General features: G+C 41.1%; 1 protein-coding gene across 1 annotated transcript; it reads left to right on the top strand.

The window, feature by feature from the left end:
* Positions 1-6,077: 6,077 nt before the first annotated feature.
* On the top strand, positions 6,078-15,386 carry igsf10 (immunoglobulin superfamily, member 10; the record flags this gene model as incomplete). The annotated part of the gene is made up of 9 exons (XM_079554131.1): positions 6,078-6,280; positions 6,632-6,761; positions 6,834-7,224; positions 7,327-8,082; positions 8,698-10,431; positions 10,981-12,300; positions 12,384-13,284; positions 13,373-13,745; positions 13,836-15,386. 9 exons carry the CDS (start codon positions 6,078-6,080, stop codon positions 15,384-15,386), a joined length of 7,359 nt encoding a protein of 2,452 aa, XP_079410257.1.
* Between the last annotated feature and the right edge of the window lie 3,046 nt (positions 15,387-18,432).

Raw genomic sequence — 18,432 nt, 5'->3', positions numbered from 1 at the left:
CATTATTCTAACTAAACTAAAACTAGTATCAAAACTAACATTAAACTAGTCATTTTAATAAATAAACTAGCGTTTCTGTATAGCTTTGCTGAGGTCAAAAGAGAAAATTCAACTGATAATACCTTGAGACAACATGCTGATGGCAAGAATTCTGGCTATGCCAGGCTTTTGGCCCACGGTGTGCTGTACTGTGCACCTCCCTCACATACTAAATGAAGGCCATAAGGACTTCCACCATCCCAATGCATCCCCTGCAAATTCTCTCCAGACTCTGCTTCTTACAGCTAATGTTTGGACGTTTAGCTGCAGCAGCGAGCAGACGTATTATATTTCACATAAATCTGTGGTTTTAAACCGCTCTTGAAGAAAATGTTTGTTTTTACTGAAAACAGATATGTTTATATTGTAAGAAGAATAGACTTGTTTCCTCAAATGCTAACCTGTATGTTGACATGCACCTTGTTGCTGCAGCATTAAGACTTCACTGAGCAGGGCGCCATGGTTACAAGGCAGTGTAAGCTAATAATATTAGTTGTGACAGATGAGATAAGACGGGAGCTAATGTGTCCTGCCAACACTGGGAGCAGAAAGTGACTGCAGTACTATATTTTTCTCCCATATTGTTATTAATATAATGGTGATTTTTGGGTGCCTAAAAGGGCTAAAAATTCTGCTTCAGTTACGAGTTTGATTAGACACAGTAAAATGAAACTGCAGGTTATGTAAAAGTTTCACAGATTGAAAGAGGGTCGTGTTTACTCTGTCTCAATCCGTGTAGGTCTGCACACAGATGCAAGTCAAGATCTACAGTATATATCTGTAGTAAGGCAGGGAGCACCCAGCACACAGGGAGGATTAGTGCTGCCCCACTGTAGACGGATCACTGCTGAGCTGCACTGACTCATGTCTCTGAATATGAATCATGCTTCAGAAACTCAGGGACTCCCCCTGGAATGGCCTCCCTCCACGAGTTTTTCTCTCATCTTCTAAGAGGACCATCTCAGATAGTTAGTAAATCTTTAATGCCTTCTCCCCCACTTTGTCAGTGGGGGAGAAGGGTGACAGAAAGTGCATAGGTCTGATGTTGTCATCATCTAAGTCTGCCATACTGAGCCACATCGCAGCCCAGCACCCTACAGTGTGGGGAGAGTTCAAGGAGATTTGAAAAAGGCTTCAACAAATTCAATTAAATATGAATGTTTTGCACCGATACTTTGTGCACATTCTTGAGGTTACACGATGTGTTGATAATTGGAAGTGAAGGAAAGATCATGAGAACCAAAACACATTAAAGTTATATCTGGTGCTGATGATGCAATCAATTGGCGGAAGACATCTGAAAGTATTTCAAAGTTATTTTTGTCTGATTTATTTAACAGTCAAGTTTATACATCAAAATAACTTTCTATTGTCATTGATATCAATTGGTGAGAATAATCTAATGTCAAGTAAATTGACCTCTGGTCAACAAAAACTATGTTTTTAAAACTTGTGACTACATCAGCATTAAGTGCTTCTAGATGTGCCTCCAAATCATGGGACTGGGTGTAGGAAAGAGCCCCGGATAAGCTCTTTATCATTAGTCGCTATTCAATACTTGTGTCATAGGAATGTTGCCCTCTCACCTCTTTCCTCTGACTTTCTCTCTTGTTCCTTTCAGGTGGACCTATAGTGAGAGAAGTTAAATGTCCACTAGAGGGTGCTATATACCTAAGTCAAATACAAAGTTGGTTGAGTTGCTTTGCATCCCATATTCTAAACACTGCTTTGGTGACATCTAGAGGTAAATAATGTTTATTGCAAATTACTACTACTCAGTATTGTTTTATTTTATTTTATTTTTTTTTCTGCGTATTGTAGTGAACAGGTCCTGAAAAGATACAGATTTAATCCAATGCATAGGGGCTCATACAACGGGAGTACAGCGGTTAGTACTCATGTTTCACAGCTAGAAGGTCCTGGGTTCGATTCCCACCTGGACAGGGCCTTTCTGTGTGGACTTTACATGTTCTCCCCGTCTCTGCGTAGGTTTTCTTCCGGGTACTCCGGTTTCCCCTACCACGAAAAACATGTACAATAGGCCAGGATGAATGAGAGTGCACATGGGGGACGATGGATGGAAATTAGCCCAAGGCTACAATCTGGTGTGGCGTGTTTACATGCATGAGATCCATGTATGTTCATTAACATGCACTGCCCTGACCAAATAAACCAATAAATAAAAAATAAAAAATTGTCAAAGTTTATAAAACAGGATTTTTTACTTTAGTACTTTCATGATCTTGTTTAAGTTATTATGGTTATGGAGTTCATTAAACTTAATTAAACTGAGTGCAGCACATTTTGGACTGAGTAGTTACATGTTGTAGTGGCTTGAAACAAGACTGAATAATGTCTATCTTATACTTTGCTCGACAGTGAGATGAGGGCAAGAATGTGTGAAGCAAATATTTGTTATAATAATGAGTGAAAAAAAAATACTGTTGTTTCCCCTGGTTCCTACTTCACAAAACATGACTTTGTTAGCATAAATTTAAATATACTGTACTGTATATATTTTTTTTCTTCTCCGTAATACATACTCTGTTTAAGATCTAAGATCCAAGATTTGAGATTATAATGCCTCTTCATTTGCCTGAGGAAGACCCTGCCGGGTCGAAATGTTGCAATTTATTTAATAAAACTTTCTGCAAGGATTGATGGTGTGCAGGACGTCCTTTCTACAACTGTTACACATACTATGAATTGAATCTGAACTGATTTAAAATTGCACATAAATAGTACTGTAGTTCATTTAAAAAAAAAACAACAACATAGTAATCATAACTAGTAAACAGACTAAACACAGACAAATGAGTCTGATATATTTATAGAAACTAAGACATGTTCACAAACACTTCAGCCCGTGTGTGTGTAGCTTTGAGTGTCAAACACAAACATACACATACACAATCATTCGTGACATGTAGCACATCTGTGTACTATGGACCAGCATTTGATCTTAACATTTGTCGAAGTTACTTTGTTTTATTGATCACCTCACCTCGTTGATCACCTCAGGCTGCAAAAAATTAGTAAAATGGAACTAACGAGCATACTCAGACCGCTGTTCTCAGTACTTTAACCTCAGTTTGTCTTAAGATCACAAAATGCACCCTTACATTATGTACCATCGAGGACCAGTGGCGACAGATCCTCTATAGCTAAATGTTCACTAAAAACAATATTCAGGGTGGCACGATAGCAAAGCGGTTAGCCCTTATGCTTCACAGCTAGGAGGTCCCAGGCTTGATTCACACCTGGACGGGGCCATTCTGTGGAGTTTGCATGTTCTCCCCATGCGTAGGTTTCCTCCGGGTTCTAAAACATGTACAATAGGTTCCCCTCTGGGGCCAGGACTCCCTTATAAAATAGATTATTGATGTCAGTGGGACTTTCCTGGTCAAATAAGAAATACAAATTCACATTGTAATGTTTGAGAAGCACTAGATGGCCTACGAAGACTAGGGGGAAGCATAAAAAAATACTTAAATTAAAAACAAACTTGCTGTGGATCTAAATGGCTACCATATGAACATAATCATCAAATCCTTCATTGAAGCAGTACGTTTCTATGTTGTACTATAGGCAACAAGTGGATGTATCCAGCCACTGCTACTGGTTAAATGGAGGGCTAAATAATTCCTTACACATGGTCGAACAATTGCTGACAAAGCAAGTATTAGATAAGTATTTAACCTTATTGTTTAGCAGTTAGCTGATCTTTGACCAACAAAAATGCAGGTAAAAATACATAAATACATATCCTCTTTTTCAAACTCTGCAAACATCTGGCACTTTTTCCACAAGAGGTCGAAGTCTGTGTCACAAATGAATAAGGGGTTACACGTGTGAACACTAGTTTTCCAAATACTGACAGAGACCTCTGGCCTGGTGCTCCTTTGAACCTGTTAAGCTATGTTCAGAACATCTTTTATTGGGAAATAAGAAGTGCTTTACAAGTGACCTAAGATAAACAACAAGGTATATAAAGAGCATTATGGTGTTAGTTTACATGCCTTTCAGCTGCTAAAATGGTTCCACTTTTAGAACATACATCAGCGTGTAAGAAATAAGATGTCAAGGATACTAAGGGTTCGTGTAAGTGGATATATTTTCCAAACCACGTTATTCCTGTTAATCACCTCCCACAGAAAGGCCCGAGTCATAACTGAGCAGTGAGTGTGTCGAGATGTGAAGCAAAAACTGTTATGTGTCTACAGATTCCTCAAAGCCTACCAGCTAACTGTGACTTCTCACAACTAACCTCATCACTCCACATCGTTTCAGCAAACTTAGACTACAGACGGCAAAACTTTTTTTTATTCTGCAGTGCTTGAGAAAAAAGGGTAAATCCAAAATTCCCTTGTTAAGTTATTTTCATGTTGAAATATCAATGGTGTTACATACACAGTCTACCAAATCTAAATCAGTGAGTTGAAAATAACCAGTTATTTTCCATCTGTCAAAATATCAAGTGGTCCCAAAGGTCCCAATGTAGGAAATCTTTTATTATGAAGTGATGGTAAAAAGATGTGAAAAGAGTGTTTGTGTGTGCTGTGTTGTCCAGATGTTCGAACAATGACGATGCAGGCAACTAAGCACGCCAACTTTGCCAAGCAGAACAAGATGCCCGTTAGAACATGTGCCAAGCAACCACACTTAAACAATGAAGTCACACCACTGTGTGTGCCTGAAATACATCTGGAGTTTGACACTACACTAAGTTTTCTCTTAAAATGCATTGCAAATGTCGGACAGTACACAGTGCTGCACAGTAAACCTGCACAGTAACATTTTGAAACACACGTGGTATGAATTAAAGATGGTTTGTATTCTCCTTTTATGGTTTCTGCTTCATGAATACTGTTTGTCTATGAGGGACTATGAATGTAAAGACCGTGGCAACTTATGGCAAAAGAGTTAGAAAACAAAGCAAAGGCCGGACCAAGGCAGCTAATACAACGGATTTATGTTGGACACTGTAGAAGTAATCTCAAGCTTGGTTTGATAGACTGCCAGAGCAGTATAAATGTGCAGTGACAGAATTTTTTTTTAAGTCATAAAATGCAATATTAATTCAAATCAACAGACTATGCATATGTGAGACAATTATTGATAAAAAGCAGTTCTGCAGTGTCTAAATGAAAGTGATGAGATGTTCAACATGAAAAAGTCTACAAGTGCTCAACAATTACCCATTCAGAAGACCCCATGTTATTTCAGTATTCAGTTTCAGCACATTACAGGGGGGCGGGGAAGACCAAAGAACGCGGTGCAAGAGCTCAGACTCAGAGATGCCTCCCATCCCTCAGCGCCCGCACAGTGGACTTACCTCAACGTTTCATCTGGACTAATACTTATCTGAAGTGGAACACAATTTTCTCTTTAAGGTAAGGAATGAGTATAAAGTCACACTGGTTTTACTTTAGCAAAGTATGAGCACAGTCTCCTTCAGAGTGCTTTCTTTAATTAAATTAAGTGTGTTCTCCTGCACTGTTGCTCTTATCATAATCTTCTGTAATAATTTTACCTTCTATCTTCTTGCTGTCATGGGCTGCATTTACAAATATTTATTAACATTGATATTTATCTGAGGCACAGATGGTAGTTTCGTAGCTATCATAGTCTCTGTCCACTCTAAAAGATTCTTTACTCATTCTTTCAATGTTGTTAATGATCGTCCAAAATCAACTTGCATGAACAATGTATTATAAGTGCCAGCACTACTGTCTGAACAAGACATTTGTATACACTTTGTAGGTTTGTGCTACACACTTTTGAAAATAAATTATATTATATTTTCAGAATCCACTCATAGTATCTTGACCCAAATATAATTAACCAAATACATGTTTGTGGCTTGTGTTGATTCAAGCATCGATAACAAGGCTAATGCTCAAGGTTAAACTTCAAAACAATTAATTAACCGGCCCACTTTTGAGTTCTGCCACACCAGTTGAGAAATAATGTTTTTAGTTGACACTTGTAAGAGTGTAATAGTATAAACTGTGTCTGACCTCATTGTGCTGTGTAGGATGAGTGAGAGAGCCTGTGTTGCCTCACATCTTTGGACATGTCTGCTGAGGACTCTACTCCTGCTGACTATGTGCTCCACGGTGGAGGGGGCATGTCCCAGGTCCTGCTCCTGCCAACTCTCCAATGAAGTCCACTGCACCTTCAGATACTTAACCACTGTACCACAGCACGTCGGGTCCATGGTGGAGAAGATGAACCTCGGGTAGGCTAAAACTTTCTCTCTACCTTGCACTCTTAACACTTAACACTTAACACACATTTAAATGTGTTTGACAACATGTTGTCATTGTTGACAAGATTACACTATTTCAATTAAAAAGACCACAGGAGCCAGTGGCAGGCTAATATTAGCGTAAACAATTCACAAAAGCGAGTGTTCTGCTGCAAGCTATCAATATAACAAGGAACACTCTAGTCTTCTCTAGTGCATCATGTTTGTTGCTGAAACTCAAAAGGTAAAGTTCCCTGTAAAGGTATATTATTGCATTATTGTATATTTACCTTATTGTGACTATAAAAAGTGTAAGACTTTGTTTTAATTACTTTTTTTTAGGTACAACAGCATAACTATGTTAAAAGAAAAAGACTTGACTGGACTGAAGAATTTGGAGTTACTGATGCTGCATAGTAACACCATCCACAGCATTGAAGACAGAGTTTTCAATGATTTAAAATCCTTACAGGTAAGACTGAGAATAGACTAACAGTACTGGTTTGAAAAGGAAGTCAATGTTAACCCAGAGTGGTATTTACAGGTTCTAAAGATGTCCTATAATAAAGTAAAGAAAATCAACAAAGAGACTTTCACAGGACTAAGTAGTCTTTTGAGGCTTCACTTGGACCACAACCACATTGAGTTTATTAGTCCAGATGCATTCTACGGTTTCACTCATCTACAGTCAGTAAACCTGGAGGGAAACTACCTTCAGCAGATTCACCCAGACACATTTATTACAATGAGGTACAGCCAGCTGTTTGCAGTCTCGTCAGTGAAGAACATCCACCTGTCAGACAACCTTCTCTCCAGCCTCCCTGAGGACCTATTCCCATCCTCTGTCCAGCTAGAAAACCTCTTTCTTCATGGGAACCCCTGGAGTTGTGACTGCCGCATGGCATGGTTTCCAAAGTGGATGGACATGAATGATGGTGAGGCTATTATGATTATTTTATATTGTAACAAAGACGGCACTGTATACCATTCCATTACCATTACACCTGATTTGTTTTTTGTTTGTTTTTGTTTTTCAGGCGTATTGAAGTGCAAGCGTGACCGGAGATATCCAAGAGGCCAGCTTTGTCCGGTTTGTCTCAATCCCACTGTCTATCACAACCAACCCATGTCTCTTCTCTCAAGTGACGCATTCACCTGTACTAGACCTTGGATCCAGCCTCATCTTAAGCACAAAAACACTACTCTGCATGAGGGAGAGTACAGTCGCCTTTCGAACAAAGACTTTGTTGCCCCTTTAGGCTCCATACAAATGAACCTTACAGATCATTTTCACAATGAAGGAAGCCTGACCTGTACAGTCCAGAGGCCGTCTGCTTCTGAAAATTTGACTGTAGTCATGGAAGAAGACGGCGCTAACAACGTCACAGCTATTATTACAACGTATTTGATTTGCAATGTTGATCATGAGCACATGCAACAGCTGTGGCAGATCCTTGCAATATACAGCGACTCCCCAATACAGATGAGAAGAGGCCCAATGTTAGCCAAAAGCCCGGACATGGTATACAGGTACAGTCAGGCGAAACCCATCGACGAAGAGGATGACTATCACACAAACATTGAGGCCACGATCAAAGCTACCCCGGCCTTACTGATGCAACCAGAGATCAACTTGCAGCTCGACCGAACGGCTACCACTTTCTCCACGCTGCATGTCAAATACCGGTCTGTGGTGAGCCTGCGTGTGGACAGTACTCAGAGAACAAACAGCTATTCTTGGACCATGATCAAGCGTGACAACCAAACCAAGACAGAACACTCTGCCATTACAGGTAAGCTACAACGGCAAAAAAAATTAAGAATTATGGCCATCAACTAAATAATAATACAGTCTTTCCTAAAAAAAAACATTGGTGTATATTTTGTGCCAAGGAACATGAAGATTCAATTTAGATGTAAAGCAGCACTAAGAAACTTGTTTACCTTAATAAATACTAGTAATACAAGTGTTAATGGGATGATTGGGGGGTTTGTCATCTCCCCCTGGTGTCCCCAGAAAACCAGAAAACCACAATTGCAACTTCACTGCCTTCGGGTCGGAGGCCCCAATACACACTAATAGAATTACGAAGAAGAAGCTATGGGGCAATGCTAACTGCGGGATAGCGCCACTATCTTATACTGTAAGATAGTCATCTTACAGTATTTACAGCCAAGTTTGAGTAATTTACAGCCATTGTGTAGTTGGATGTACAATATCCCTCTCTCCCTTTGTCTTTTCTGTCAGCGTAGTATTTACTCTCACAGACATTCAATGAGTAAAAAAACGCAACATGCTACAACACCTGCAGTGGCGCTACTGGCCTCTAGGGGCATGAGTTACTTAGTACTACTTTCATATGTTTTTTTTTATCTTTGTTTATTTGTTTGTTTGTTTATTTACCAAGGTGGTGTTGCCCAATTCAGCTGTCAAGTTGTGGGTGAGCCAAAACCAATAACGGAGTGGATTTTCCCTGATGGAAGCAAAGTCCGATCTCCATACAACAGCGAGGACAAGCGGATCCTGGTCACTGCAGCTGGAAAGCTGACCGTACGAGGAGTGGCCGATTCTGACGCAGGACTATACCATTGCATTGCCACCAACTACCTGGATGCCGACACTCTCTCCTTCCGATTGACCATCCTGTCTCCCGATGTTGAAGAAGCAGAGGTCAATGGTCTCAAGCTGTCAAAGCAACAAGGAGAACGATTGCTACTTGAATGTGGCTCATCGGGGAATCCCAAGCCTTCAATTAGTTGGATCCTCCCTGATCACACTGTAATGGAGTCAACAGAAGGGAAGAAAAAAGTGTATGAAAATGGATCATTGCTGCTTGAGAGTCTCACAAATAGAGACAGAGGCTATTATAGGTGTCTAGTAGCCAATAATTTAGGAGCCGATCTCTTAGTGTCCCAAGTACTGGTGACTGGAGAAGAACCAAGCGCTGTTACAGTTTTGAACCGGGATGAGATGGAGATTGAAACTAAGACTGACAACAACAAAGCTATTGGTGAAAATCCGTCCTCAAGCTCCTCTGACAAAACAAGTCAAGAGTCAAGAACCATCACATCAGACCGGCCCTATCCCAGATTTCGATCTCGGGGTCGGGAAAATCTGGATAGTAAACTCGGAATAAGAAGGAGGGGGCACTTCAGTAGCAGAAATAGGGTTTTGGATAGGTCATACAAGAATGTGGACCCAGAAAGATTTGCACAAATTTTGAAAAATGTTAAAAATAGAGAGAGGATACAAACTAGTACAAATCCCAAAGATACAAAACTCGAGGAGACAAATTATTTTTCTGGTGATGGCGCAATTAGTTCAGGGGAGAATACTGATGATATTATTAAAGTAAAGCCAATCACAACAAAACCAAAAAATACAAGCCAATGGACAAACATAGCAACAACAGGCAAAACAGGTACGTTATTCAGTGATAATGATAAGTATTTTAGAGGGACAACAGAATCGTATTTTCCACGCAAACCTACACAGATGAACAATCCAATTGCACAGACAATGACATATCGTCCAAACAGTCATAGTGAGGCACCTTATGTCACCATCTTGCAAAATAAACACCCTATTTTTAATGAGCCTACTGATGTCTACACTTGGGAGAGAACTTCAAATTTAGCTTATAACAGACACCAAGTCACTACCCAGTCTGGTCTGCATCAGACTCATCTACCTCCCTCTTACCAAGATCAGCAAGACCCACAAGCATCAACAGAAGCAGCTGTTTCGTTCACGCCAGATCCCCATGTTACACCCATGAGAGATGGGACAAGGCCGCTGGTCTACGCCTCCACAGATCCAAAGAGCCAAACCACATTCACAGCATTCACCGCCGCAGAGAGGCAGAAAGATGAGATTACCTTCCACACCACACAGACCATAAAATCCCCAAGTCTGCATTCTGGGTCTACGATCATATCCAGGCAGCAAATCCATGTCATCCCACACAAGAATGGAAGAGTTGGAGCAGGAGGAGGGAGGAGAAGGGTCTTCCAAGGACGGAGGAGGATCATCAAACCGAACAGGATAACAGACATAAAATCTTTTATCAGTAAAGTGAAGCAGACCACAGCCAGGAAGGATGGCAACACGACATTGCCATATGCAATTCATGTCACTACAGGTGAGGAATCCAAATAATGTTTATTTATCGGAAAAGGGAAGTTGAAATAGTTATAGTCATCCATGATAAGTCAGTGAATAATTGCTGGATATTAATAGTTTTTGTAAATACAGTATGCCCCTCGTTGCTTTGTACTGAATAATGTTGGGCCAGGGAGGAGATAAAGAGAATCCAAACTAAACTGCACAATATCCGGCATTTTATCAACATCATTTACAACTTCACTTAATCACTTAAAACTAGCAATGTATTAGATTTTCAGCTTTTATGACATATTTTTCTGACATCAATCTGGTAACAAGCCCAAATTAACATGTTAATGTAACTTAAGTTGAATTTAATTACTAATTATACTTACTATATATACATAGCGACAAGGGATTGAACCTTCTAATGGGGGTAAAAATGCAAAAACCAACAAACCTGAATATTCTCTGAATGTGCAGCTGGGTGTTTCTTGGTTAAAACTTAGCTTCACATGTGACCTATGTAATGCATACATCTGAAGTCACTCAATATTCTAAATCCCCTTTTGTTTCTGTTTTTCAGAGTGTGAGTGTGATAACAGTGGGGCAAAGACAGCGGTCCGTGATGTGCAGGTTCTCACACCAACAGCCTCGCCAGCTCAGAGACCCACCAGCGTGCAGTACACAAGCCCAAACAGTGACAGTCATCTGAAAGAACCCACTCGTGCTGGACCCAGGGAACTGGTCTCCTCAAGCGACTACATAACTTCAGCTGACGCACCTGAACATGACCACACCATCGCCCCAGTGTTGACCACAAATCAGGAGTCGTCAGCTACTACTGGGAGAATTACGTGGACCAGACCGTCGGGAAGGGAATATATAAGCAGCCGCCCTAGGAAACCATCTATCACGCCTACTATTTCAACTACAGCTGAAACAACAACTGTAACGGCTACTACCACCCCTGCCGAGGCAAATTCAATAGCTGTACCTGACACAATGTCTCCTTCCATCCACTCACATGCAAAGGAAAGCTCTGGAGATGATGACTACGGAGATTTTTCTGCTGATTTTGACTTCCCTACTCAAAAGCCCAGGTTTTCCTATCAGACTCACACCACTCCGTCTTATTATGCACAATCTTCAACTTCGGCACAAACTCTTGCAGAATCACAAACACTGCCATCGCCCCCAACTGTCAAGCCACCTACAGCAATAAATCTAGATGTTATGTCTGGCTCAGGAGGACTGCCTGATAATTGGTTGACTAGAAAGAAGCCAAGTAGGACAAAAGGCAGACATGGAGGGAGAAGGAGGCCATTTAGAGGAAGACGGCCCACCAATGTAGACCGCACAAACCCAACAAAAACTACAGTAATGACTACAGCATCCCCCGCCCTCGTTCATACAGACCATGGTGCAATGTTCACAGGTAGTTCATCCAGGTTTACTACGACCCAGGCACCAAGGAAAACTTCTACGAGAACTTATCCTGCTACCACATTAATGCCGAGTACCCCAAAGGTATCCTACACAACAGCTTGGAATAGAGTTCCCAGTAAGATCACTCCAACACAAAAGGTAACTACATATAGGCCACAGATTACAAGACCAACGGTTAAAAGCACCATTAAAGCCGAGCAGGGGCACACGAACACACCTTCATCACAAGAAAGTAATGCTGTGTCTAGAGCCTATCCCTCTGTCACTACTGGCTATAGTGGTAGGGACACAACACATTATGAATCTACCGTAAGTGTGATGACAAGCAAACCCAGGATTGTCGGAGGCAATGCAGCAAGCTTTACTGTGTTGTCTGACTCAGACGCCTTCCTGCCATGTGAAGCGATTGGAACCCCACAGCCTACTATCAGCTGGAGACGCTTCTCCACACACACAGGTATTCCATTTGTTTGTTGTTGCTGCTGTCCCAAAAGCTACATATTTGTTGTACAATGTTGTAATTTGACTTTTCCTCCCCAGGAAACACTATTACCATTACAAAGAAAGTGGGAAAATTTGAGGTGCTTAGAAATGGTACTTTATCAATCCAAAATGCCAACATTAAAGATCGGGGCCAGTACCTCTGTCTTGCTGAAAATGATAAAGGATCAGACAAACTCCTTGTAACTCTGTCTGTGGTGGCTTATCCATCACGCATTCTAGAGCCCAAAATGCGAGAGCTTAAGTCTCATGCAGGAAATCAAGTGGAGATAAACTGTAAAGCAGAGGGCCGACCTGCTCCAATGATCTCCTGGATTCTGGCAAACCGGACACAAGTTCGAGGCCAAAACTCACAGGGGAGAGTGAGTGTGACAGACCAGGGGACTTTAGTCATTAAAAAGGTTTCTGTTTATGACAGAGGGCATTATAAATGTATTGCCAGCAACCCAGCTGGGGCTGATACTGCCACAGTGAGACTGCAGGTGGTGGCAGCTCCTCCAGGAATATTGGAGGAGAAACGTCAGGTGTTGAAAATGTTAGCAAATCAGAATATATGGCTCCCCTGCACTGGCCACGGCAGCCCACAGCCCTCAATTCACTGGGTCCTATATGACGGTACAGTGGTCCCAACTAACACAGGAACCAGGGGCTCAAGGATATCAGTGCATCATAATGGAACCCTCCACATTAAGAACGCACTTATGTCAGACAGTGGGAAATATGAGTGCATCGCTACAAGTTCCACCGGATCAGAGCGGAGAGTGGTGACGCTGATGGTAGAGAGGTACGAGTCAATGCCCCAAATAATGGCGATATCTCAGCGCCTCACAGAGCTCTACTTTGGAGATCAGCTCACACTGAACTGTACAGCGAAAGGAGAGCCAACTCCCACTATCATATGGAGGCTGCCTTCTAAAGCTGTCGTGGACCACTGGCACAGGTAATGTTGTTTTTCTTAAAACTTTCATGTAAAATATAGATCAATTCTGATATGGGAAAACAAGGTGGAATTAATAATTCTTTTTTAGGATGGGGAGCAGAATCCAGGTCCTTGAAAATGGCACATTGATAATAAACTCTGTAAGTGATAAAGATGCTGGGGAATATCTCTGTGTGGCACGAAACACGATTGGTGATGACCTCCAGCTCTTGAGAGTCAGGGTCTCAATGAAACCAGCCAAAATAGAAACTAAGCCTCATGACAAAAAGCAGGTGCCTTTTGGGAAGGATGTAAAGGTTGACTGCAAAGCCTCGGGGGCACCAAAACCTGAGATCTCCTGGGGTCTTCCAGATGGGACAGTGGTGAACAGTGTTTATCAGTCTGACAGCAGCAGCAGAGGTGGAGGAGGACGAGCTCGGAGATACACCCTGTTTGACAATGGAACACTTTACCTTAATCAGGTCTTGTATCCAACCAATATAGGAACAACATTCTATATATAAATGATCACAAATTACAGGGTTTCTTTTGTTTTTGTTTTTATCCCCCAGGTTGGCATGTCTGAGGAAGGAGACTACACCTGTTATGCAGAAAACCAGATAGGAAAAGATGAAATGCATGTCCATATCACAGTGCTGACAGCAGCCCCACGGATACAGACGCCTGCACAAACACATGCCCGAGTAAAGCCAGGTGGAAACATGCGGCTGGACTGTCAGGCCGCTGGAGAACCAAGACCCAAGATCTTCTGGATGTTGCCCTCCAAAGATGTAATTGCTGCATCTAATGAGCGTTACTTGATGCATGTCAATGGCTCGCTTGATATCAGGGATGTAAAGTTAAGCGATGTGGGCGAGTATATCTGCATGGCCCGAAATCCTGCTGGAGAGAGTAGGAAGGTTTATAAGATTGAAATAGATGGGAACCCTCCAGTGATCAATGGCTACAATCAAAATAGAACGGTTATTACAGAAGTAGCTGCTAAATACTCCAGAAAACTGATCGATTGCCAGGCAGAGGGTACCCCCAAGCCTAAAGTCACATGGATTATGCCTGATAACATTTTTTTGTCCGCACCTTACTTTGGCAGCAGAATTAATGTCCATCATAATGGAACTTTAGAAATAAAAAATGTCAGGCCAACAGACACAGCAGAGTTTATTTGCATGGCGAGAAATGATGGAGGGGAGGCAGTCATGGTGGTTCAGCTTCAGGTAACTGGTATGTTGCAGAGGCCTATCTTTAAAAACCCTTTTAATGAACGTGTTGTGTCTCGGATTGGGAAAACTGTAGTTCTGAACTGCTCAGCCAACGGACATCCAGTCCCTGAGATCATGTGGACCTTGCCCAATGGCACACGATTTAATACAATGCAAGGGAGTATCTCCCGGCAACATCTCAGTAATGATGGAAGCTTGATTATCTACAGCCCTCAAAAAGAGGATGCTGGAAAATACAGATGTGGAGCTAAGAACTACATGGGTTACATCGAAAAGTTAGTTTTGTTGGAGGTTGGACAGAAGCCTTATATCTTGACAAGACCAAGAGGGATCATTCGCAGTGTATCTGGCGAGCCTTTGCTTCTTCACTGTCTGGTAGATGGAAGCCCCAGGCCAACTATCTACTGGACCATTCCTGGTGGGCACACAATGGCTCGCCCTCAAGTCTTAGGACGTTATCATCTGCTGGAAAATGGTACTTTGATCATTCAGGACACCACAATGCATGACGCTGGTAGCTATATGTGCAGAGCTAGGAATGATGCGGGAGAAGCTGTCCTCACAGTGCCGGTTGTCATCATTGCCTACCCTCCACGCATAACAACAGGCCCTCCACCCTCAGTCAGAGCCATCAGTGGGACACCGATACAACTCAACTGTGAGGCTGCTGGCATTCCTAAACCAGAGATAACATGGGAGCTCCCAGATCATTCCCTGCTGTCTGCAGAAGAGCAGGGTCGGCCTGCAGGAAGTGAGCTGCTCCATCCTCAGGGCACACTCATCATTCAGAGGCCCACAGTCTCAGACTCTGGTACTTACAAGTGTATGGCCAAGAACTACCTGGGTACTGACTCAAAGGCCACTTATGTGCGTGTTCTTTGATATATGAGACTCTGATAAACAATATTCAGACTGTTCAAACTTCAAACAATGTTTCAGGATTAATCTTGATTGAATGTTCTATGTTCATACATGGATCTAAACTTGAACATCTCTCAACAATATTATTAAAAAAATATTAAAGTCAATTGACTTCACAAATTCACAGAAAAGAATAAATTCTTCACAATGTCATTAAAAAATCTGGTTATAAATGAAATATGCAATAGGGTACACTGGATATATTCTAAATTGTGAATTAGTATCTATTATAAGCTATTAAATATTATTACATATTAAGCCTATTGTGTTATGCACAAAAGTTGTCAGTAATGTTATACATTATGTTACTCTGTAATGATACAGTTTATTGTTTGTAGTATCTACTTCATCGTCATTTGTTATAAATAATCTGCCAGAAGTTCAACTGATCACGTGTATATTAGATGTGCCTGTAACTTATTACACAGTTGACATTACAGTCAGATTAGAATGGGTTTAGAAAAACAAAACATTTAGGTTTTCCAGCTGTGAAAATAGCTATTATTTAGTACTAATGTATTGGCCTCTTGCTAATTTATGAAATGTCTGGGCAGAGTGGGATGTTGTCGCTGTGGAATGAAAAGGCTGTTGTGCCTTAACACATTCTGTTGCTCCAAATAAAGTGTGACCTTTAAAACCCTTGGATTAAAACTCATGTTCTGTCTAATTGCAACAGCCAGAAGTTTACAAGAACTGACAATAACAGTGTGTATGTAAAATAAGAAGACCAAGGAGGAGAGGCAGGACTTTGCAGTGTAATATTTCGACAACGGATATGGGGAAAGAGGAAAATGTCTTCCATAAACTTTGGAATGTCGGCAGCTTGCTTTGTGATTTGACGGAAAACTGGTTGCACATGTGACCTAAAGAAGTCTAATTTCCAAATTAAAGCCTTTTGTTTACTTAACCTTAACAGGGAACCTTTTTCTTCACATCTGGTCACCTGTGCACCCATCTGAACCAAAAATCCTAATTACATGGTGTTTGATTTAGAGAATAGACCTGGATAGATTTTGATCTATCCAGCTTATGATAGAATGACTACAAAACTGACATGGGATAATAATGTCTTTTCAGCACAACATTGTTGATGCCTTATTGCAGCTTCAGGGCTGTGAAAACAAATATGCCCTTGAACAAATCAGTCCAGCAGTTGGACCCCAGTGGACACTGTTTACACAGGGATTATGTTGCTTTAACACTTACACCTCTCCATGGGCAAATTGTAGTCACAATGCTTCTACTCTCTTCTCAGTGATTATCTAAATTATCAAAATGAGCTTCTGACACTGGTAGTTGTTTCCCCAGCCAAGCCATTACACTGTATTTATTTTTATTGGATGGCCATTTCACACTCAATAAAACATCTAAATCTCGCTTGCGAAAGAGCTCTAAAAGTCAAAGTTATAAAACATGCATGTGTTATTTATTGCACTGTGTATTCTCTGAATTTTACCCAATACTTTAACTACTCAATATGGGGGAACACAAAAACACAGAGAGACTATTACCCGTCTTGCATTATAGTAATTGAACCTTCCACGTTCCTACTGTATGCCAGTGATGCAAACCACACTGTGCTATGTTATAGTTGTATCTATCTGAAACTTAAGAAAAATAGCTCTTTGTTAAAAAAGGAAAGGAAATCACATCTGTGCACACGGTCAGACAGAGGAAACCAGTGAAAGGTGAGACATAGTTTTGGTCTGTGGTATATGACTTCCAAACTTGACATAGAAACTGCATGCACCGATGTAACCCATACAACGTCCACATTTAAAAAGGCACACTTAGAAATATGTAACATCCATAGCACACAGACACTATTTTATTCAAAGGGAAAAAAAAAAAAATCTGACGTCACTCATTCCACTACTCGAAATACAGTAGTTCTTGCCTGGCATCAGCAGTAATGTTGAAATTTTGCACTGCAGTTACAGAATCCTCACCTTGACCTTCAAACCGCAAGTAAAACACATTCATCTTTGCACACTGCTGTACCGAGAAAATCTGAAATACCTTCCTCTACAATTCAAAAAAGAGGAATAAAATACATCATCGTTTATAATCATCCAACTATTGCACAAATATGACAAATTGACAAAACCATAAAAATGAGCGAGGTGTACATGAAAATCAGAATATACCTCAGCTCTGAGCATTCATAAAAGTACATAGGCATTAAGGTAAACAGGGACTTAAAAGTGCCAATATGAAGGAGCAGGCATATTATATGGATTATCGCTACATAAAAAGGCTTTGGTAGACTCTTTTTATAGGGCCATATTTTTCCAGTTTGTGCTCTGGGGCCAATGGAAATGTGGCAGCGGGGGCGCACTAAAGTAATTGGCAACAGATGTGATCCTGCCTTTTCGGGTCTTCAGGTAGACATTTCAAACCTGCTACTGTATACCTAACCTCCATCAAACTCATGTCAAGCTACTGACTTCAAAGCTCTTTTAAATGACCGTGTCCCAAAGGGTGGTATGGTTTAAAAACAACCAGCTCAGCCAATTAACCAGCAAAAACAATGTGGCAGTGCTACTTTATGGCAAGTTGAGCTAGAGCAGGAGTGTGTTTTCAACTCCACTGATTAGGCTGTAAAAATAAGTGTTATGGATGTGCCGGGGGGGCTGCAAAAGGGGAAATAGTCTTCAGGAGGTCAGTGGGCAAACTACACTGTCAGCGATTTGGAGCTGGTCATTAGGTGTATTGACTGCACCAGTTAAGATTTTTGATTACACCATAAACAACAAAGTACTGTATTGACCTCTAAATGAGTTTCCCTCACATGGCCTTTTCCTGTCATGAGAATATTTTCTTTTCAATTCGTCTCAACCCCCACCTGAACCGAGCACATTTTCTCCAGTTTGGCTTTACCCAAACAAATAAAAGTTTAAAGCAGTACTGAGTGACTAAGCAGGTGTCGTAGCATGTTGCATTTTTTTATTCATTAATTGTCCGTGAGAGTAAATACTACGCTGACAGAAAAGACAAAGCGAGAGAG

This window comes from Gobius niger (genome assembly GCF_951799975.1).
Source record: "Gobius niger genome assembly, chromosome: 1".
Lineage (NCBI taxonomy): Eukaryota > Metazoa > Chordata > Actinopteri > Gobiiformes > Gobiidae > Gobius > Gobius niger.
The sequence above is the reverse complement of the archived record's forward strand: the minus strand, read 5'-3'. Positions and strand labels throughout refer to the sequence as shown.